Source organism: Oryctolagus cuniculus, chromosome 3 (assembly GCF_051225735.1).
Source record: "Oryctolagus cuniculus isolate XC-2025 breed Fujian yellow rabbit chromosome 3, ASM5122573v1, whole genome shotgun sequence".
Taxonomy (NCBI): domain Eukaryota; kingdom Metazoa; phylum Chordata; class Mammalia; order Lagomorpha; family Leporidae; genus Oryctolagus; species Oryctolagus cuniculus.
Window position 1 is genome coordinate 183,848,673 of NC_142869.1, and position 21,924 is coordinate 183,870,596.

The 21,924-nt window shown below is 56.0% G+C and overlaps 2 protein-coding genes across 9 annotated transcripts in view; one reads left to right on the forward strand and one right to left on the reverse strand.

Annotated features, from left to right (window-relative positions):
• Positions 1 to 3,801: 3,801 nt before the first annotated feature.
• On the reverse strand, positions 3,802 to 6,510 carry LOC149127652 (uncharacterized). 2 transcript variants are annotated; one of them, XR_016231158.1, is made up of 2 exons: positions 4,460 to 6,510; positions 3,802 to 4,101 (listed from the first exon to the last, which is right to left on the reverse strand). XR_016231158.1 is itself a non-coding variant. In XM_089328716.1 (2 exons), the coding sequence occupies exons 1-2, from the start codon at positions 6,508 to 6,510 to the stop codon at positions 4,023 to 4,025; spliced, it is 1,083 nt and encodes a 360-aa protein (XP_089184842.1). In that variant the 3' UTR covers positions 3,802 to 4,022. The 2 variants fall into 2 exon arrangements, 1 of the variants encoding a protein (XP_089184842.1); XM_089328716.1 differs by having other exon boundaries at positions 5,507 to 6,510.
• Positions 5,373 to 21,924, forward strand: part of HIPK2 (homeodomain interacting protein kinase 2) — a 195,516-nt gene continuing 178,964 nt past the window's right edge. For 2 of the 7 annotated variants that reach the window (XM_051835654.3, XM_051835655.3), the window contains exon 1: positions 6,010 to 6,552. In XM_051835654.3, coding sequence (XP_051691614.1) covers positions 6,534 to 6,552 — 19 coding nt within the window. In that variant the 5' untranslated portion in view covers positions 6,010 to 6,533. Of the gene's footprint in view, positions 5,418 to 6,009; positions 6,553 to 10,752; positions 12,860 to 21,924 lie in introns of those variants that run through there. The other 5 variants (XM_051835656.3, XM_051835657.3, XM_070071417.2 and 2 more) reach the window with 3 other exon arrangements.

Here is a 21,924-nt window from a genome sequence, read left to right on the forward strand (position 1 = left end):
CAGGGAGGGGAGAGACTGAAGAATGAAGCGATTACCAGTGTCCAAGTAATGTTTGCTCAGAGATCAGGCTGGGGAGGGGCACTGGACTTGGCATCTCGGAGGCCCCTGGCAACCTCGGAGCAAAGAGCCAGGGTTAACAGGTCTTGTGTCACGAGGGTCAACCCCTCCGGAGTTGCCACACAGGGGCAAGCTCTTTCACGTCGCTGGGAGGGAATCTTATAATACAAGCTTTCCGCGCACCCAAGTGCTCAAGCCCACTGTTTAATCACTGAGCGAGGCTTAACTTGGCTTAACAGGACTTGTAGGAGGCTTTTAACAGCACCCTCTCTACCTTCCCTCCTACCACCAACCCCAGGCCTCTCTGTGCCATTCCTGCCTGGCTGGGCCAGGTTCAGCCTGGGCCACATGTCAGGCACATCACGCGATTACCCATCTCCCCAGTGCCCGGAGAGTTCTCTGCAGGGCAGGGGCGCGTCGCTAACCAGTTTCTCCTGTGCACATCCACACCCCCAGCCGCCAGCAAAACCGCCCTGCCTCCTGCACATCTCCAGTGCAGTTTCCTCTTCACACAGACTCACGGGGCCGTGGGCTCTGTGCTGGCCTGGCCGTGACTGCTTTCTGCCGAGTGCTGCCGGAGCGGCGCTGTGCTGCTCCTACACCCCTGGCGAGGTGTCTGCTTTGAGAAGCAGAAACAGAAAAGGGTATGTTCTTCTTCCCCTGATGTTGCCAATGCAGTTTCTCCAAGCCTGCCATCTCCACACTCGTTCCCTTTGCCCTGCCAAGCCTCGCTCTACCCTTTGCTCTTAAAGCCATAGCTCCTATTGTTCCTCATCTGAATGCAATGTCTCCTCTTTTCAAATTCCCTGTGCGTGACACATCTTATCACTGCAGACTTCGGTTAAGGAGCTCTGCAGTTATTAAGCGCCACTCTGTTGCAAAATATATCACCGAAACCAATCAAAGGCTTAAAGCAGAAATATGAAGTAATTTCTTAAGAATAACTCACACAAAAGAGGCCAGTATTATGACTTGTTAAGAAACAGAAAAAAGCAAAGGAGAAGGCGAAGAGAAATAATGTGTGGAAGGGGTCGGTGCTGTGGTGTAGCGGGTAAAGCCGCAGAATGCAGTGCCGGCATCCCATACGGTCACCAGTTCGAGTCCCAGCTGCTCCACTTCTGATCCAGCTCTCTGCTGTGGCCTGGGAAAGCAGTAGAAGATGGTGCAAGTCCCTAGGCTCCTGCACCGCATGGGAGACCCAGAGAAAGCTCCTGGCTCCTGGCTCTTGGCTTTGGATCTGCCCAGCTCCAGCCATTGCAGCTGTCTGGGGAGTGAACCCTCAGATGGAAGACCGCTCCCTCTCCCTCTCCCTCTTCCTCACCTCTCCCTCACCTCTCCCTCTCCCTCACCTCCCCCTCTCCCTCTCCTCTCCCTCTCTCCCCCTCTCTCTGTGTAACGCTGACTTTCAAATACATAAATAAATCTTTTTTAAAAAAAGAATGTGTGGGAAAGATGAAAAGATAGAGAGGAAAAGGAAATGAGGCACACACATGATCAGAAAGAGAAGACAGAGACAATGTAAGGGATCAAAAGAGACGGAGCCTGGGAAGCCAGAATTTCAGACAGAGAACTGCCTCGCCAGGCATAGCCTCAAGAGACTACAGGCCCAGACAGAGAAGTCTGGATCTGTCAGGAAAACAGGAGCAACAGATACCACACCAAAATAACATGCACCTGCTCAGTCCCTGTGCTGTGAACATGCCAAGACTAACAGCAAGACACACACAGCTCTCTGCACCAGAAAGAGAAAGATCTCCATCTTTGACCCTGAAGACAGTGTAATGTGCATTTTCACAACCCTCGGCTTTCATGAAGAAAAGGCTTTGTTGCCTGCCCTGTATGCAAAGCTAATTGGAAACAAGATCAAAGTTCTCCCACGTCTGCTGACCGACTCCTGGGAAAGGTGCGACTTGTGCCCTTCTGTGGAGACAGACTAAGAAGAGGTAACGTGCATAGGTGTTCACCAAATCCTTTCTAGTTATCTTGCATTATCCTTGTCTCTCAAAGCACCCTGAAGCCAAATAGGATTTTAGCAATCTAGCATTCTATAGACCACAAAAAAGCTGGCCTATTAAATTGCTTACAAACTTTTTTTTTTTAACAGGCAGAGTGGACAGTGAGAGAGAGAGACAGAGAGAAAGGTCTTCCTTTGCCGTTGGTTCACCCTCCAATGGCTGCCGCAGCCGGCGCACTGCGTGCGGCCGGCACACCGCGCTGATCCGATGGCAGGAGCCAGGAGCCAGGTGCTTTTCCTGGTCTCCCACGGGGTGCAGGGCCCAAGCACCTGGGCCATCCTCCACTGCACTCCCTGGCCACAGCAGAGAGCTGGCCTGGAAGAGGGGCAACCAGGAAAGAATCCGGCGTCCCAACCGGGATTAGAACCCGGTGTGCCGGCGCCGCTAGGCGGAGGATTAGCCTAGTGAGCCGCGGTGCCAGCTACAAACTTTTTTTTTTAAGATTTATTTATTTTACTTGAAAGAGTTACACAGAGAGAGAAGAGGCAGAGGCAGAGAGAGAGAGAGAGGTCTTCCATCCACTGGTTCACTCTCCAGATGGCCGCAATGGCTGGAGCTGGGCCAGGTTGAAGCCAGAAGCCTGGAGCTTCTTCTGGATCTCCCACATGGGTGCAGGGGCCCAAGCACTTGTGCCATCTTCTGCTGCTTTCGCAGGCCACGGCAGAGAGCTGGATCAGAAGTGGAGCAGCTGGAACTCGAACCGGCGCCCATGTGGGATGCCGGCGCTACAGGTGCCGGCTTTACCCGCCACGCTATAGCACTGGCCCCGGAAACTTCTTCAGAATACTAAGTTCTAATGTGTTATTAGATGAATAAAATATAACGCATAGTATCGTAGCCAAATGGGAGAGCGTGGGGACCCACATCAGTGCCTTGGCTTGGCTTTGCTCCCTCTACCCGGAATGCTCGCCAGTGCCCTCTGCTGGTGCCTGCGCAGCCCTCCCCGTCCCACTCTGTGTTCCCCTATCAAAAGGCAGAATTGAAGAGCCCTAGGGTTCCCTTGAAATCAGTCTCATCAAAGTCACTAATGTACCTCTTGCTGCTATATGCTTTTCCGTATTTATCCCATGTGATTGCTCAGTGGTTCACAGCACGGTTGGCCATTCCTGCAACGCTCCTTGCCCTGGGATATCGGGGTCCCACCCTGTCCCAGCTGCTCTCCTCCTCTGCCCTCTGCCTCTCCAAGCTTTCTCCCTCTCCCCAGTCCGATTCCTGCCGAGCCCCAGGGCTGTCTGGGGTCCTCTCACTGACCTGCTTTCATACCTTCTCGTCAGTGCATTTCTTCTTGTCTCTAAGATTTATTTATCTGAAAGACATAGTAACAGAGAGAGAGAGACAGAGAGAGAGAGACAGAGAGACAGAGACAGAGACAGGGTGCTGGTTCACCCTCCCAATGCCTGCATCGACCAGGGCTGGGCAAGGCTGAAGACGGAAGCCTGCAACTCCGTCTGGTCTCCCACGATACTTGAGCCATCTTCCTCTGTCTTCCCAGGCGCATCAGCAGAAAGCCGGGTCAGAAGCAGAGCAGCCAGAACCCAACCAGGCACTCTGATGTGGGCTGTGGGCAGCCCTCGGGGCAGCGGTTCAGCCTGCAGCAGCACAGTGTCTGCCCCTCCTCCAGGGAATTCACCGTTAGGGTCGGACTTTGCGCCCACCTGATTGCCTTACCAACAGGAAAGGGAGACAATTGGTGTGCTCAGGCTGCCAAGAACTGAAAGAAAAATCTAAATTCATTTCCGTAATATTTTTTCCATCTATTTGACACCAAGTTTGCTTGCTCAGTGTTGTTTCACCGAAGCACTGCATCACAGAGATCACGTTAGTCACGGTGGGCTGAAGAGGACTGCGGCGTCCACCCGTGTGGCTCCATCTTGTTCCCCAGCGCGGGACTCCTGCCCGTGGGAAGGGGACCACCCTTGGCTTTTTCAGCCGACAAAGTCATCTCCATTGTCATGTACGTTTCTGGAGCAGGAGCTGAGGGTGTTCCAGAAAGTGAGACGGCTCAGAATCACTCCCAGGTAGACAGCAGCTGGGACAGAGTTAGAGGCAGTTACTGGACACGGATCAATGCGGAGCTGAGGGGCACCCAAGAGAGCACGCCCTGGGCCCTGCCCCGAGAGGCTGCCAACCCAGAGTCCCTGCACGGAAGAGAAAGTCAGCCATCTGGGGTGGGGTCAGCCACAGGGGGAGAAGAGACACAGATCCATGGGGCTGGTCACAAAGAGGTGTACAAGTAACCCCCCTCACTGAACCCCCGTTTGTATAGTACAGGACTACACAAACCCTCTCCAACGTGAGCCCAGCCCAGGACCCACCGGAAGGAGTAGATGATGTCTTCATCAGGTTCCTAGGACTGTGACTGACACAGGTGAGCATGTGTCACTTACCCAACAGTTGTGCAGCCTCTGCCTGTGCTGTCCAGTGTGTAGTTGCCAGGGAGACAATACAAGCCAGGTACACATGGCTTTTGCTCTCACTGAGCTCATGGGCTACAGGTGCAGTGCCTGATATGGTAGCCACAAGCAGCCACTAGAACTTAGAATTTAGACCATCAGTGACATTTCATGTGCTCAACAGCCAACGCGGCTACACTGCCCTGACTAGAAAGTTCTGTCGATGGGCACTGGAAAAGCGCAGAGAAATAGGTGGGCACACGCTTGTGATGGTAACAGCTGCGATGGAGAAGCACAGGTGCTAGGAGAGAACTGTGCCATTGCTACGCTCTCTACGTTCAAGATGCTGAAACAGGGCCTGAGAGAAGTCAGGCAGTGCGGCCAGGCGCTCACAGCTACCAAGAGCTGGAATCCTAGCCCAGCCCTGTCTCGTGCTGCCTCAGGCTGCCCTCTGGAGCAAGTGAGGCAGGCCTAGGTAGACTCTGGTTACAGAGAGAGGGCATTCCTGGTGGAAAAGTGACAGTTTGGGCAAAGGCAGATGGGCAAGGCTGGCAGAGGACCACAAGGAAACCAGTCTGGCCGGAGGGGCAGGGACTCGCTGAACTCGGGTGCCCGGGAGAGGTAAGTCGGGACCTGCCTGCCTTGGTTAACAGCCAAGGAGCTGGGAAACAGCCCTGCACGCAGGAGCCTGGACGGCAGGGTCCGAGCCGGATGCAGATGGAGGTGCCGAGGAGGCGCGCGGCCAGGTCCCCAACGCCGGAGGCCAGTTAAGGGCTGCAGGAATGGAGCGGGAGCTGAGGTCGAATCCCGCCGGCCCGGCACCGGGCGGCCGTGGGCCATACCCCTGCCTTCTTCAGGCCTCCTCTCAACTCTGAAAGGTCCCTCGCAGCCGCATCCGGCCAGGAGGCCGGGAGCCCGTGGGCCAGGGCGCCAGAGGTTCAGGGGGCAGCAGGTGAGCAGGGCGCGCGCCCGCCTTCCGGCGGAGCCCTGGCCGCGGGGGTTCCCACGCGCTGAGGAAACACTGGGCTTGCTCGTAAGCACCTTGCACGGCGTAGCGGGCCATACGACTCCATTACGGCCCAGCGCACTCGTCCGGCGCCAGCAGCCGACACAAAAGGCCTACGAAGCGTTCCTAGCCCTTGCCAAGGCCGACGGCCTCTCGCGGTTTCCAGGGGCTTCTTTAAACAAGAAGGCTTGGTCGCCATCCGCTGGACGTATCTCGGGATCCACCGGTGTGTCACGACCCACACGCCGCCCAAGAGGAGGCTCAACAAGTCCTCCCGAGTTGCGGCGGCGCGGGGCGGGACGCGCGGGCGGGCTCCGGGCTGGCAGAGGCGGACGGAGCCGATCCCGCGGGCGCGGGGGGCGCCCCGGCGGCGACGCCCCCGGCCGGCGGCCGGCCGCACGCACGCGAAGTTCTGGCGGCCGCGCCGGCCCCGGCCCCGCGGCTCCCGGCGCCGGCCCCGCGGCCCGCCCCGCCCGCGCCGTGCCCGCCCGGCCTGCCCTCGGCTCGGCCGTCCCCGCCTCGCATCCGTGCCATCGGCGCTCGATTGCGCGCGGACTCCCTGTGGCTCTTCCCGGCTCGCTCGCTCGCTCGCTCGCTCGCGCTCGGCCGCGCCGCCCCGCCTCCGCCGCCCGCCGCCCCCGCCCCGCCTCCGCCGCCCGTGCAACTTTTGCCGAAGCCCCCGCGCACAGCCATGCTGAGCTGAGCTCCGGCCGGGCCCTGGCCGCGCGCAGCCCGCCCCGGCTCCCGCCCCTCCGCGGACCCGCTCGGGGGCCGCGGCCGCTCGGCCCCTCAGCCCGCCCGGCCGCGGGCCGCCCGCGCCCCTCACGCAGGGCCCGGGCCGCGGCGGCGGCGGCGGCGGCGGCGGCGGCGGCGGCGCGCCCGCCCGGCCCCCTCCCCCGGCGCCGGCCAAGTGAGGCGGTGATGCGGGCGCTGGCGGCCTCGGCTGCGCCGAGAGCGGAGACACAGGCTCAAGATGGCAGATTCCGACTGAGGCTGAGGGGGCCGAGCTCGCGCGCCGCTTTCCCTGCTCCGTTGCCATGAATCGCGGACACCCCGGCCCCGATGGCCCCCGTGTACGAAGGTAAGGGGGCGCCCGGCCGCGCCGACCCCGCTCGCCCGCCGCCGCGGCCCCCGCAGCTTTGTTCTGCCCGCGGCCCCGCGCCGGGCAGCCCGCGGCCCCCCGGGGGCGCCGGCTCTCCAGCCCCTCCCCCCGCCCCCTCCGCGGACTGCTGGGGGTGGGCTCCCCGGGCCCCGGCGCGCGGACCCCCGCCCCTGCCCAGCAAATGACCGGGATCCGGCATTTGCCGGGATCCTGTTTCCAGGGAGGAGAAAGAGCCGGGGCGGGGGGTGGGGCGGGGGGTGCGCGGGTGGGCTCCTGCCCAGAGAAAAGGGATGGGAGGGGGCGCCGGCTCGGCGGATCGGTGCGGCGCTCTGGGCCGGCGGCCGGCGGAGGTGCTGCGGCTCGGCCTGCCCCTGCGGAGAGCGCTACCTCCCGGAGGCTCTCCCTTCCCCTCCCCTGCCCCGGCGGCGGCCCTGCGCGGCGCTCTCACGCCCACCCCGCGTCCCTTTATTCTCCGCGAGCCCCCGGCCCGGGGCGGGATGCGTGCGGCGGGGCGGCGAGCGGGGGCACCGAGGGGAAAGTCCACGCCGGCCCCGGGCAGAACAATGAGCCGGGCCGGGCGCGCGGGGAGGGGGCGGCCCGGGGGGCGCCCGCATTGTGCGCCTCACCTGGCGTGGCGCGGGCCCGGCGACCCCGCCGGCTGCGGGAAGAAAGGAGGGCGCGCGCGGCGCGAGCGCTGCCTGGGCCGCGCCCCCGCTCGCGCCGCGGCCGCCTGCGCGCTGTCAGCTCCCGGCCGGAAGGCAGACCCGGAGCAACTAAGTTTTTGCACTTGGAGGTGTTTTCGTGTGCCGCCGGGAGGAGGGACCGGGGCCGGCGTGCGCCCGGCGCTCCCGGTGCCTCTGGCGGGGTCGTGGCCGGGGCAGCCTCTGCGCACTTGGAGCGAGAGTCCGGCCGGTGGTGTTCGGTGGCCTGCGGATGAAATGGCAAATCGGAGGGGCGGGGGTCTGCATGGCCCCGGCCGCGGCCGTGCTGAGCGACACACGGGTCGCACTAGCGGTTTTCTCTCTCCGAGGAGAGGGGGGTTAAAAAGAAACTTATCTGGGAAGAAAATCTGCTGTTAGCTCCAGGGCCCCGAGTGAATTGGGTTTCTGGGTGGAATAAAGTTACCCGTCAGGCCCTGGAGAGCGAGGCTGTAAATAACCTATCAACTGTAAATATTTTTTTTCGGACTCTCTTAGAAACAAAGGGGCTGTTTAGAAGGCAACAGAGAGATGTTATTCCAGGGGCTTTCCTCTTTGATTCCGGGGAACACAAGGTCCATTTAACCGCGGGACAAAACAAGACGCGGGTTCTGATCGCTGCGCCGCGCTGGGCGCGCGGACGCTGGGGGGACCCGGGTCGGGCATTCATTGTCCGTCGGCGCCCAGGGCCGGCTCCGTGAATGCTGCCGCTGTCTCCGGGGTTCGAACGGAGCAGCTCTCTCCGGGCGGAGCACCTCGGTCAGACTCCCTCTGCTGGGCGCTCCGCGGGAGCCCCGGAGAAGGAACCTGGCCTTGGACTCGAGCGGGAGCACACCGCCCCTGTATCCCCAGCCTGGTGGAGCCCGTGCCTGCACGTGGAGCGCGGGCCCCTCTTCCCGCGCGGTTCTTGCGGTGCCTGGCACCAGATGCCGCGCCGTGGGCGTGGGGGTGGTCCGCCTTGAGGGTCAGCGGGCTGCCCAGGGGCTCAGCTCCCTGGCCCCGTGGCCTCCGGATCACCTCTCTGCAGGGAGGTTTCCGTCAGTCCCCGTGTGCTCTTAGTTACTCCTCTGCCGTACTGGCCGGCTCTGGGCGTCTTTCCCATTCTTTGCCTAGTCTTCTGGTCCCACCAGCCCAGCCTCACTCTGCCAGAAGCCCAGGCCGGGGTCTGCGGGAGAGAGACAGGGGCTGGGCTGCTGGGACCTGCGCCGGGGAGTGCTTGGGCGGCCGCCTCTGCTCACCCTGGCAGTCCCTGCGTTCAGTGAACCTGGTTGTTACCAGATCCCAGTCCCAGCACACACACCTCCCTGTGTGCGTCCGAGCGAGCAGGGCTTTTCCTGTGGAATTCTCCAGGAACGTGGCTTCTAAGGGGTTCGAGCTTCTAAAAATCAAATCGCAGTCTTCTCCAGAGAAGTATGGCACACGAGGCCCTTCAGCGGGACTGCTGAAACGGGCGCGACCACGCCAGGTCGGGATACCCGGGGAAGGCCTGGATGCTCAGTGGAGCATGCCGAACTGCCACATTTAGACAGAAATGCTGTTTCTGAAACAAAAGAATATTCAATTTTTTTTATTTGAGAGGCAGAGAGAGAGAGCGCTCCTATCCACTCGTTCATTCCCAGATGCCTGCCACTTCCAGGCGAGGCCAGGGCTGGGGCTGAAGCCAGGGAATGCAGTGCAGGCGTCCCGCCCCGCCCCGCCCCGCGTGTGTGGCTGGGACCTGATTGCTTTGCCATCGCTGCAGCCTCCTGGGATCTGCATTAGCGGGAAGCTGGAGTCAGGAGTCAGAGCGGGGAATGGAAGGAAACCCAGGCACTTGGGTGTCCTAACTGCTAGGCTGAGCGGCTGTGCCAACAAGGTGGATTTGACAATATGAATTAATGAGTGGCGAAGTGTGATTGATCTTCCAGGACTTGCTTTAAGGATAGGTTTATAAATAGCACATCAGTTTTCTGTGGCCTGGTTTGGTGCTGATTAAGTTAAACTTCTTTTAAAAAGGTTTATTTTCTTTAGAAGGTTAAACATTTGCCTTGCAATTGTATTTACTCCATCAACTTGCTTAGCAAGGCTTTTTAAATATGTAGTCCAAAGGCCAATCACAAAGTTCTGTATCGCTGTGAGTTCAGAGTTACAGGGACCTAAATTCCCAGCTAATGATGTCTTTTTATTTTTATTTTTGTTTAAGACTTATTTATTTATTTGAAAGACAGAGTTACAGAGAGGCAGAGGCAAAGAGAAGGAGAGAGAGCTTCCATCCGCTGGTTCCCTCCCCAAATGGCCACAATGGCAGGAGCTGTGCCGATCCAAAGCCAGGAGCCAGGAGACTCCTCTGGGTCTCCCAGTTGGGTGCAGAGGCCCAAGGACTTGGGCCATCTCCCACTGCCTTCCCAGGCCGTAGCCGAGAGCTGGATCGGAAGTGGAGCAGCTGGACTTGAACCGGCGCCCATGTGGGATGCTGGCACTGCAGGTGGGGCCTTTACCCGCTACGCCACAGCGCTGGCCCCATTAGTGATGTCTTACCCTATCTGCAGTGTGGTGTCTGTAGGAATTAGCTTATGTGAGGGACACTGAAGTGTAAACAGTTAGACTTCCAGGAACTGTCCTGCTGAAACCCATCATCATACAGGCCTGGTAGACAGGTGTCTACCACAGTGCCTAACAGGAACTGAGATTCTGAGTCGTCTTCCGTTAATGATAATTTGAGGGTGGGCATTTGGCACAGTGGTTAAGGTGCTGCCTGGGACACCTGCGTAACTTGCTGGAGTGCCTGGGTTCAAGTTCCAAACTGCCTTTGCTTCCATCTTCTGGCTAACATGGCCCCTGGACGACTCAAGTACTTGGGTCCTGGCTACCTACGTGACAGACCTGAGTTGACTTCCAGTCTCCTGACTTTGGCCTGGTCCAGCCCTGGTGGTCGCTGGCCCTTGGGGAGTGAACCAGCAGGTGGAGGACCTCTCTGTGTCTGTCTGTGTCTTCCTCTCTCTGTCTCTCAAATAAAAATAAATAAAGATTTTAAAAAGGAGAATTTGGTAACACAAGCTCCAGAATATCTGTTCCTGTGTTTTATATATTTTTAAAAATGAGTAAACATAAATACTGTTTTCCTTGATTCTAGATAGAGTGGTATGATACTTAAACCAGAGGAAACTGGTTTGGATCTAGCTGTGTGATTTTTGGGCATGCTACTTAACTTCTCTGAGATTTTTGGAAAGCCACACTGGCCTGTGTGTGGACTCCGTTAGAAACAAGTGTGTGTGTGTGTGTGTGTGTGTGTGTGAAGTCGGCGGTCGCAGGCTTTCTCGGTGTGTGTTAAATCCCTCTATCTTCTGAGCTGCTGACAGGCATGATGACTCCAGGGAAAGAATAACCAACAAATAGTTTAGAAAACCAATAATAGCAACATTTCAATTATTAATCTCCTGCTATTCCCTTTCCAGTTTGGGCACCGGCGACAATAACCCCCTATAGCCACAGAAGAAAGAACCTTTTTTTTTTTTTTACTCCTCTGTGACCTTTCCAGGTTCTTTATTCCCGCTGAGTTTCTGCTGGTTTCAGGTAGAGAATTTCCCTTCTGCAATGGCACTTTCTATCTCATTTACAAAACGTGGCAGCAAACCGCTAGAGCAGAGTTTCAGGAGCAGCAGCTGTGCCCTGGGAGGCATCCCCAGGGAGGAAAGAGAACCTTCGCCCTGCACCAGGATCCGCTCCTAAACAAGGCGGCAGGCCCTGCGAGGGAGCCCAGGAGGGGCTCCCCAAGGCCCCCTGCCAGGCACCAGCCAGGGTCTGCGTCCTCATGCATAAAACATCACTTTCCCACACAAGGAGGTTGGGAGCTTCATGCAAGTTACAGCTGCCCCTGTTCTTCATGCTTTAGGTTTTCTGTTTCCTCATTTCTCTCTCCCTTCCTCCCACGGAGACCTGTCTGGGGGAACCACCTTGGAGGTCTGTGTGGAACCACGCAGTGAGGATCGAGACGGTGTGATATGCGAGCGTTTTTCTGGCTCTCTGCACATGCGATTTGCCGGTGCTTTCTGCAAGTCTTATAGCACTGGGGATTGCTATCAAAGATGTCAGCAGACTTTATAGAACCACCTGTACGGAGTGGACTAGGAAGGGCCAGGCCCGTAACAGCTCCGTTTCACATAGCAGTACGCTGTTGGGGGAAGAAGAGGAGGCTGCAGGCTGGACGGGAGGCGGTTCCTTCCTCCCGCTGAGCTTCATGGTGGTGGTTGTGACGGGACCCCACTGCGGGCTGCGCTTGTGCCCCCTCCAGCCCCACATGGACTCCCTTGTTCCCCGGCCTCGCGGATAAGGGTGTGTCTTTAATGCCTTCATTCGGCAAACATTGGAGGGTTGCTGTGTGCAGGCCCCGTGGTAGGCTCTTGGCTTGAAGAAGTGACCAAGGTGTGGCCGTGGCCGTGGCCGTGGCCGCTGTCCTCCGGGAGCTCAGGGACTGTGGGTGGTGAAAATAGGACTTTGAGCCCTGGACTTACTGGGCCATGGGTCTGACTCAAAGTGGGGTTTGTTTGTTTCTTTCTTTTTTTTTTTTTGTGACAGTTCTTTTTATATGCTTATATTTTCTTAAGGTGTAAAAGAAAGATTCCATTTCCCCGTTTTCTCTTGAAATATTTTCTTTATTTGGACTCAGAAAGGTATTTCTGTAAGTAGAAAGTACTCATGAATTTCCTTAGAAATTTCTTAGGTGTTGCTATTTTTCATTTGCAGATGATTCTGTCTTCCTCTTTTTATGACTTAAATTTTGCATCCTTGTCAATGCAAATACGTTTCTCATTTGCACGCACTGGCTGTGGCTCGGAGACTTGGTGTTTTCCGTGTTTACTGTTACCGGCTCTCTTGCACACGGGCCGCTGGCACCCACACATGGCTGTTGGCTTTGCCGCCCGGCTGAGGTCTTGTGTTCTTGGTAGGTGGCGGTGTGGCTCCTCCTGGTGGGGACAGAGATCGAGTGGTCACCCAGCAGCGTACAGGGGCTGCTTACCCAGAGTGGCTCATTCAAGAAGTTGTGGGAGAAGAGGAGCCGGCTCTGCCCCGGGAGCGTGGAGCCCCAGAGCAGGAGGCGACCTCAGGGGAGAGGTGGCTTATGCCTGCCTTCAGGAGGGTGCCTGTCTGGGACTTGAAACCTTTGGTTCATTACAACATTTTCCCCGGGAAAGGACCCTAGAACTCCCTCAGTGACCAGTTCCAGTGTTGCGCTGACCAGTCGGCAAGATTCCCAGCCCTGGCTGCGGGCTCGCCTGCGTCGTTGGAGCTTGCTTTCTTTCGCTCACTGCCTTTCCCTGGACCCTTTGTGGACTTGCAGATGCTGACTGGGTTTCCACAGCCTCTGCTTACAGCCCCTGTTCTGTGTTCCTGAGAGCATCGCCTGTGAACTCTCCAGCTCCTCTCAGAAAACAAAACTGAGTACAGCTCCTCAGTAAAGTTCTCGTCAGTGCAGCTCATGCAGGAGAGAGACTGCAGGGTTCTTGCATCATCGGGAGCCCCTGGAGGGCAAGAACCGTCTCTGATTCATCTTGTGTCCCCCACAACAGCTGTGCGGTTCCTTAAACCTGGGGGCGCTTCGTAAATCTGTGGTGAGTTGGCTGTCCTTTTACTACGTCTGAGGAGTGACTTGCTCCCCGCACCCCTGGTTTGCTTGCACTCGCCTCAGCCTCAAGTCTTCGTTTCTCTTGCAGCCCTTGTGGCACCCTCAGCCGGCAAAGCCAGCCCTGCTTGCCTCTGCTGGGCACTCTGACTTTCACCCCCCTGCTTCCCCGCTCCCGAGTCTTCGCGACCGCAGATCTGACAGACTGGATGCAGAGGACAGAAGTGTGAGAGCCTTGAGAGAGTGCAGGTGCATCCTGATGATTCAGGGCAGTATCGGTCTGTCCAGCTTTACAGAGGGCAGTTTGTCAACTTCCTTACAGATTCGGAGTCAGCAGAATCCATACCTGTTCTCCCAGGTTCCCGCGGGTGAGTGAGCTGGGTGGTTAGGAGAGCAGTTACAAGTCAGACTTTCAGGGGCGGTCCTTCCTCTCTTTGGTCCGGAGTCCATGGAAGAGGCAGAGGAAGCAGTGGACAGCCTTGTGGCAACCTGTGTTTTCTTTTCTTTTCTTTCTTTTTTTAGATTTATTTATTATTTGAGAGGCAGAGTTACAGACAGAGATGGAGAGACCATCCACTGGTTCATTCTCCAAATGGCCACAACTGCCAGAGCTGTGCCGATGGAAGCCAGGAGCCAGGTGCTTCTCCTGGTCTCCCACATGGGTGCAGGGCCCAAGCACTTGGGCCATCCTCCACTGCTTTCCCAGGCCACAGCAGAGAGCTGGATCGGGAGAGGAGGAGCTGGGACTTGAACCAGTTTGCATTTGGGACGCCAGCACTGCAGGCAGAGAATCATCCTAGTAGACCACAGAGCCAGCCCCTACCTGTGTATTTCTTGATGGGTAACTTTTCCATCAGAGAGCAGACTAGTAAAGTCACCCCCCCCCCCCAAAAAAAAAGCAGCAAACCTTCAAAACTGCAAAGTAATTTTGTGGTTTTACAAGCCACTTATTTCTGAAGTCAACAGTTAACAAACTTGTAGGGTTTTTCAAAGCAGTCTGTTTTAGCAGTTCTTCCCTAACTACTTTTGCCCTAGTTTGCTAGTTGTGGAAGCATGGTCTTTTTTTTTTTTTTTTTTTAAGCTTTATTTATTTATTTGAAAGAGTTACACAGAGAATGAAGGAGAGGCAGAGAGAGAGAGAGAGAGAGAGAGAGAGATATTCTGATTAATTAAGTGCCACCAAAATTAAGATTGACTGACTGTTCTGCATGTGCTGGTGCTGTGGACTTTATAAAACCTTTGTCACAGAAAGCATGTGCTGTAATGTGTGAGCTGACGGGCATTCCCCCATGCAGTTCTGTCTACCTGCAGTGAGAGATGGCTGTAGAACCTTTAGAAACATTGCATGGGGAAGTATTTCTGGTGCACAGTTATAGATTGCAGCATGTTCTTTTTTTTTTTTTTTTAGATTTATTTATTTATTTGAAAGAATTAGAGAATGAAGGAGAGGCAGAGAGAGAGAGAGAGGGAGAGAGGGAGGGAGAGAGAGGTCTTCCATCTACTGGTTCACTCCCTAGTTGGCTGCAACGGCCAGAGCTGTGAGGATCTGAAGCCAGGAGCCAGGAGCTTCTTCCAGGTCTCCCACATGTGTGCAGGGGCCCAAGCACTTGGGCCATCCTCCGCTGCCTTCGCAGGCTATAGCAGAGAGCTGGATTGGAAGTGGAGCAGCCGCGACTCGAACTGGAGCCCATATGGGATGCTGGGCACTTCAGGCAGCAGCTTAACCCACTACGCTACAGTGCCGGCCCCTGGAAGCATGTTCTTTTAAATTTTTTTTGTTTTGTTTTTAAGATTTATGTATGGGCCTGGTGTTGTGGCATAGTGAGTAAAGCTGCCTGCTATGCCAGCATCCTTTATGGGCACTGGTTCGAGCCCCAGCTGCTCCAGTACTGATCCAGCTCCCTGCTAATGTTCCGGGGAAAGCAGTGGAAGATGGCCCAAGTGCTTAGGCCCTTACACTCACTTGGGAAACCCAGATGAGATGCCTGGCTCCTGGGTTCTGTGTGGGAAGGCTGAAGCTGAGAGCCTGGAGCTCCATCTGGGTCTGCCACTGGGTGCAGGGACCCAAGCACTTGAGCCGTCTTCCACTGCTTTTCCAGGTGCGTTAGTGAGGAGCTGGATCAGAAGTGGAGCACTGGGACCAGACTGGTGCTTGTATGGCATGTGAGTGTTGCAGGCCGTGGCTTAACACTCCACACCACAATGTCAACCCCAGTTTTTTCTTTTCTTTTTTTTTTTCAAATCTTATGAAGACTTTCTAGGCTCTGACAAAAACCAGCATGGGCATTCTTGCAAATTTGCAGAAAGATAGCGAGCTACATACACCCTCCTGAGTTCTATGTAAGTGCATCCACTCACCAGGATCCAAGCTGATAGGAGGGTCTTTGGGAGGAAAGTGAGTTTCAGAGGGACTTGTGACAGTGAGAGAGCAAGAAGTTGACTGAGAGAAAGAGAGCATGCGGAGGAAACACTTGGGCCAGGCCATGTCCCCTAAGCGCCTGTACTGCAGCCACAGCACCGTGTGACTCTGGTGCTCATTAAGGACCTGCACCATCAGGGAGCCTTGTCAGTGTTCACCACGTTCGTTAACTGAACGAGAAGTCTCTCATGTACTACAAAAGCGAAAGTGCATAAAACAAACTCTTTTGTATGACTACACCTTGACTCCAGGCTGCATAAAGGGTTAAGTTTCTGGTAGAAGGGGGAACTCGTTGATATAGATTAGTTTTGCGGATCGGCTTATTTCCAGGGAAGCTGGGTAAATGAGATATTCCTGTGTAGAGAGACAGCGGGCACAGTCAGAGCTCTAGTGCGGGATTAACAAGGTGAGTAAGGAGAGTGCATAATGGAATTCATTTGCGAAGTAATTTTTGCTTGGCTGGAGTGGTAAGGCACAAAATAGACCAGCAGATGAGAATGGTGAGTGTTTGGGATCAGTTGTTGAAAGGTTTAAAAGGGGTTCTAATTCAAGAGACATTTTATGGTGTGGAGAAGGGACCGATAACATCAAAATGCTACTTGAACAAGGCAATTTTTACAGGCCTTGGTATGGTAGAAGGAAGGAGGCAGGTGGAGGGAGCCCTGTGGGGAGGCTGGGTAGTGTGGGGGAGTCGGGCACCAGGGAGCCGGTTGGGCCGCTGTCACGCCGCCAAGGGTGCCAGAGGGCTCTTGTCAGCACGTCTGGTCCAGGGGTCGGTCAGTGTTTCTCCTTTTCTCTTTCCTCTCCATACGCTACGGCAGTGGTTGAGGATCAGGAGAACTTGCTGGCATTGACAGTACAAGGATAGTTACGATCGTCTCTTAGTATCCATGAGGAAGACCCACAGATACCGGACTCTGTGCTCGAGTCTGTTATATAAAATGAGGCAGTACCTACGAGCTTTAAATCACCTCCAGATTCCTTACAATGCCTGATCCTAAAGGGCTGTGTAAGTGCTTGTTACTCTGTATGGTTCAGGGAATGACCATGAGAAGAAAGGCTGAGTCCCGCTGCATTTTCCTGAGTGTCCTCAGGGTGCTGCTGGGTCAGTCTGGCTGTGGAGGGCTGTCCTCTGTTTCCTACAGCGTCTTTGCCTTGTGTAGGCTTGCTCACGTCCCACTGCCTCTTACAGGGTCGCGGCAGAACCCTGGGGGGCTTTACGTGTTACTGTCCAGCCTCTGCCGCAGAGGAAGCCCCGGTGCAGAGCAGGGACGAGGCTGCCCGGTGTTGCACAGAGGTGGAGTGCGAGCAGGGTTCTCCCAAACCCCTGCCCCCCAGGCAGTGTGCATGGAATTCTCGGAACCCTCTAGAACACACGTGTGGAGCTTACTGGACCGCACGGCCCGGTGGAGCTCCAGGTGTCGGTGATTTCTGGGATGCTGCCAGAGCCACTTCCCCTTTTGCCCAGACCCCTAAGGGAGCTGCTGAGTGTTGGTCCTCCCGGGGCCCCTCACAGCCTGTGGAGCAGGGCTGAGCCCATCCTGAGGGCCTACTTCCCTCTTTCCGAAGGAGAGCAGGGCCGCAGTGCCCTTGGCTCCAGCATTTAGTCTCTGCTAAGAAGTTGTTCCTTATGTTTCCCTGAGAAAGTTCACAGCTTGTCACCTGAGCTACTCATTAACAACGACAACAACACAGGAGAGAAACCAGTAAAACTGATGAGCTTCACAGTCTAGGGCATCTCATGGATTCAAAAAACTGACTTCCCAAAGTACAGTGAAGTCATTCTTTGCTTTGGCAGAACCAGAACTTGAGATCCCCCTCTGTCTTCAGTCCTGGCATTCTGACCCTGGAGGCCCCCCTCTGTCTTCAGGCCTGGCATTCTGACCCTGGAGCCTCCCCTCTGTCTTCAGTCCTGGCATTCTGACCCTGGAGGTCCCCCTCTGTTTGCAGGCCTGGCATTCTGACCCTGGAGGCCCCCCTCTGTCTTCAGTCCTGGCATTCTAATCCTGGAGGCCCCCCTCTGTCTTCAGGCCTGGCATTCTGACCCTGGAGCTTCCCCTCTGTCTTCAGTCCTGGCATTCTGACCCTGGAGGTCCCCCTCTGTTTGCAGGCCTGGCATTCTGATCCTTGAGATCCCCCTCTGTTTGCAGGCCTGGCATTCTGACCCTGGAGCCTCCCCTCTGTCTTCAGTCCTGGCATTCTGACCCTGGAGGTCCCCCTCTGTTTGCAGGCCTGGCATTCTGACCCTGGAGGCCCCCCTCTGTTTGCAGGCCTGGCATTCTGATCCTTGAGATCCCCCTCTGTTTGCAGGCCTGGCATTCTGACCCTGGAGGCCCCCTCTCTTCAGGCCTGGCATTCTGAGCCCAGATAGGATCCTGCTGATGCATTCTCAATGTGGTGTTGGCCCCGTTTCAGTTGAGGTGCGTGTCCTTTAGAAGCCTTAGCACGCAACACTTTCACACAAGCTGGGGGCAGGCTTCCCTTGACTTGGGGTCCTGGGGCAGGAGTGTAATACAAGTCCCCCAGCCTGCCACCTGTCCCATTCTTTCTGTGCTTCATGTCCAAACCATGACCACCCCCGCCTTTCCTTGGACCTACAGGTGCTTTCTGCCACCTGCCAGATCTGTGTTTGTACCTACAGGCCCTGGGAAAGCGCCTGGCTGCAGGTGTGAGGCCTTCGGGACAGGGAATCCCACAGCCCCAGGGACGCGGAGCCTGGTCTGGAAGAGTGGGTGCCCATCCTTGGACTCTCCTCTCCTGGGGAAGGGTGTGGCTGGGGTCTTGACAAAGTGAGGTCCAGGACTGGGGCCCTCGTGAGGGGCAGCTTGCATGTTTGTTGTCTGTACAGGCGATGGCCACCGATGGCATCATGGCTGCTCTCCATTTCTCCCTCCTACCTTGGCCTTGTGTTTATGGTTGCCTAGTGGGGCACAGTTGATGAAACTGACTCTGCCTGTTAAGGTGCTCCATCGCTGGTCTTTCCTCCCACTTGGGAAGCCTCACAGAGGACCTGGTACACCTGACTGCTGTCGTCTGTGTGGGCTCGGCCATGGTGGACGTGGCTTCTCCTGCCTCTGTGTGGGTCTGGGCCGAGGTGGACGTGGCTTATCCTGCCTCTCTGTGGGCTCGACCGTGGTGGACGTGGCTTCTCCTGCCTCTGTGTGGGTCTGGGCCATGGTGGAAATGGCTTTTGCCGTTCATCCTGAATGGCCTCTTTCCTGTCTGCTCACACCCACTGGTTATCTCCCTACAAGGGCAGATCTCATTCCCCACCTATTCATTCCTTTGACTCGGTGTGTAATTTGCCTTGCTGTACTTGCAGGTATGAGGGTCCACGTGGATGTACACCTGGAACTCTCTGGGGGGATATTTGTGTAGGGAAATTTTCTGGAGAAATGATTCACCAACTTTTTTTGACCCTTAGTCACCTAGAGGGCTTATTAAAACATGCTGGACAAGGCTGGCATTATGGTACAGAGGGTTAAGCCCTGGCTTGGGACACCTGTATCCCACACGGGAGCACCGGTTTGAGTCGGCTGGTCTACTTCCAGTCCGACTGCTTACTAATGACGGCTGGGGAACAGCAGAAAATGGCCCGAGTGTGTGGGTCCCTGCCACCCACGGCAGAGGCCTGGATGGCATTCCTGGCTCCTGGCTTCAGCCCTGCCTGGCCAACCCCAGCCGTGATGGCCATCCAGGGAGGGAAAATCTGTCTCTCCTTCTCGCTGTCACTCGGCCTTTCAAATGAATAAATAAATCTTTAAGAAAGAGGCGTGCTGGGCCCCATCCCTGGTTCCCAGCTCAGGAGGCCTGTTTCCTGAGGACTGAGTTCAGAAGGAAACAGCCACCAAATATTGAACATCAGATGGTTTTAAATCAGCTTTTCCTGGGCACGTGAGAGTCAGAGGCCTGGCATTAGCATTATTCACAGCCCCGGTGCCCTTCGTCCCTGGCTTCCAGAGCCACAGGAGCGCGCAGGTCCAGCCCCCCCGGCCAGTGTCTGGGGCAGGCCAGTCAGTGCAGGAGCTGCTTTCTTGGCTCTTCCAGAGCCGGCGGTCTGCAGTTCTCCAGGGGGCCCGGGCCCAGACTCCATTCTCCCAGTAGCGTCTTAGTATTAGCCACAGTTAAGCGCTCTGTGATTTTCTTCATTTACCGAAGAGGAAATTGAGGCTTAGAGATATTTCCAAAGTCTCCTAACCAGTAATTGGTAGAGCCAGAGCTTGAACCCGAGTTCACCTGAGGCCAGAGCATGCTCTTGTATTGACGGGCAGGCTGCCTGCTTCCTACTTAGAGCAGTCCACGCACCATGCAGCGTAAGGTGCAAGACTGACATCCCACCCCACCCCCCCAATCCCTGTAAGACACATCTAGGATCCGTTCTGGAGAAGAGGCAACCAAGCTGGAGACCTATAATGCTAGGGTGTAAGTAACCCAGACATAAATGTCCCTGACACTCTGTGGCCCCATCTGCCTGCCCTCTTGTCATCAGACAGGGTCAGAGGAGGGAGGGAGTCTAAGAGCTGGCATTGTGGGAGGGGTCTGGTGATGGACAGCCAAGCCACAAGCCCTCTTTTGTTGTTGTTGTTGTTGTTGTTGTTTTTCAAAGATTTATTTATTTCGTTGAAAGGCAGGGTGACAGAGAGAGGAAGAGAAACACATACAGATCTTCTGTCTGCTGGTTCAGTCCCCAAACACCCAAACAGCTGGGGCTGGGGCTGGGGCTGGGCCAGGCTAACCCAGGAGCCTGGAATTCCACCCAGGACTCCCACGTAGGTGGCCGGAATATACTTCGGCCACCATCTGCTGCCTCCCAGGAGCATTGGCAGGAGGCTGGATCAGAAGTGCAGACTAGCCAGAACTCAGCAGCCTGGATCCAGAGAGGCCAGGACGGGCAGGCAGCCCAGTCATCGCAGGTCGGGGTCCACCCCGGTAGCCGGATCCAGAGAGGCCAGGACGGGCAGGCAGCCCAGTCATCGCAGGTCGGGGTCCACCCCGGTAGCCGGATCCAGAGAGGCCAGGACGGGCAGGCAGCCCAGTCATCGCAGGTCGGGGTCCACCCCGGCATCCTGGATCCAGAGAGGCCAGGATGGGTAGGCAGCCCGGTCATCGCAGGTCGGGGTCCCCCCCGGCAGCCTGGATCCAGAGAGGCCAGGACGGGCAGGCAGCCCAGTCATCGCAGGTCGGGGTCCCCCCTGGCATCCTGGATCCAGAGCTCACAGCGGCGACCTCCTGGTCACAGCCGCATCGTGGAGTCTTCCCAGTCCCTTCCTGGGTAAGGAAATGCAATTATAAATTTGTCTGTTTTCTCCTAAATATGAATGGACTTTGTTTCTGTCAAAATCTAGATAAGCATTCTAAAATTTGAGAAGCTGCTTTCTGCTGCTTTCCTTGAAAGGTAAAGTGGTGGGCATAGCACAGTCAGGCCTGAAAGCTGAGAGCAGCGAACAGGCCCCTCTCCCAAAACTAACCAGAGCTTCAGATCTGGAAGCTGACAGACCCCTCGTGGGGCCAAGCAGGTGAGCCAGAACCGAGGCCCTGTGGTCTGAGCATTCGGCAGGTGGTGCAGGGGGAAGGAGAGCTGGTCAGACAGACAGTGATGGGAGAGCGTGACAGCAATGTGAAAACGCTCCGGGCGTCTCATCACACACCGGCACATAAACTCTACTCAAGCAAAACATGAAATTCAACAAAAATCTACTGAGCATGTTCAACATGCCAGGGACTGTCCCAGGTACTGAGTGTATAGCAATGAATAAAATGCATAAAATCCCTGCCCTGGAGCAGCTTATGTTTTAGTAGATAAAGGCAAATAATCCACTTTTTAAAAAAGCTTGAGGGGCCAGCATTGTGGCATACCAGGTTAAGTCTCCACCTGCAATGCCCACACCCCATAGGGGTGCCAGGACACGGCCTGGCTCTCTTCCTCCAGCTCCCTGAGAGTGCGTCTGGGAAAGCAGCAGAGGATGGCCCAAGTGCTTGGGTCCCTGCTACCCGTGTGGGAGACCCAGAAGAAGCTCCTGGCACGTGACTGCAGCCTGGCCCAGCCCTTGCCGTTGTGGCCATTTGGGGAGTGAACCAGCGGATGGAAGGTATCTTTGTCTTTCCCTCTCTAACTCTGCCTTTCAAATAAATAAATAAATGAATTTTTTAAAAGGTTATTTATTTGAAAGAGATACAGAGAGAGGTAGAAACAGAGAGAAAGAGGTCTTCCATCCAGAGTTCACTCCCAATGGCCACAATGCTTAGGGGCTGGGCTGCTCTGAAGCCAGAAGCCAGGAGCTTCTCCCAGGTCTTCCACGTGGGTGCAGGGGCCCAAGCACTTGGACCATCTGCTAGTGCTTTCTCGGGCCATAGCAGAGAGCTAGATCAGAAGAGGAGCAGTCAGGACTAGAACCGATGCCCACATGGGATGCTGTGCCACAGGTGGCGGCTTTACCCACTATGCCACAGCACCAGCCCCAAACAAATAAATAAATAATTCTTTAAAAAAAAAAAAAGGGCTTGAAGGGAGAGTGAGAGCTGGAGACAGGTTGGTTAATGGCTGCTAAGTTGCAGTTAGGAGGAGGAAGTTCTGGTGTTCCGTAGGGTGACCATAGATAATGGTGCTCTACTGTATCTAGAAAAAAGGATTTCAG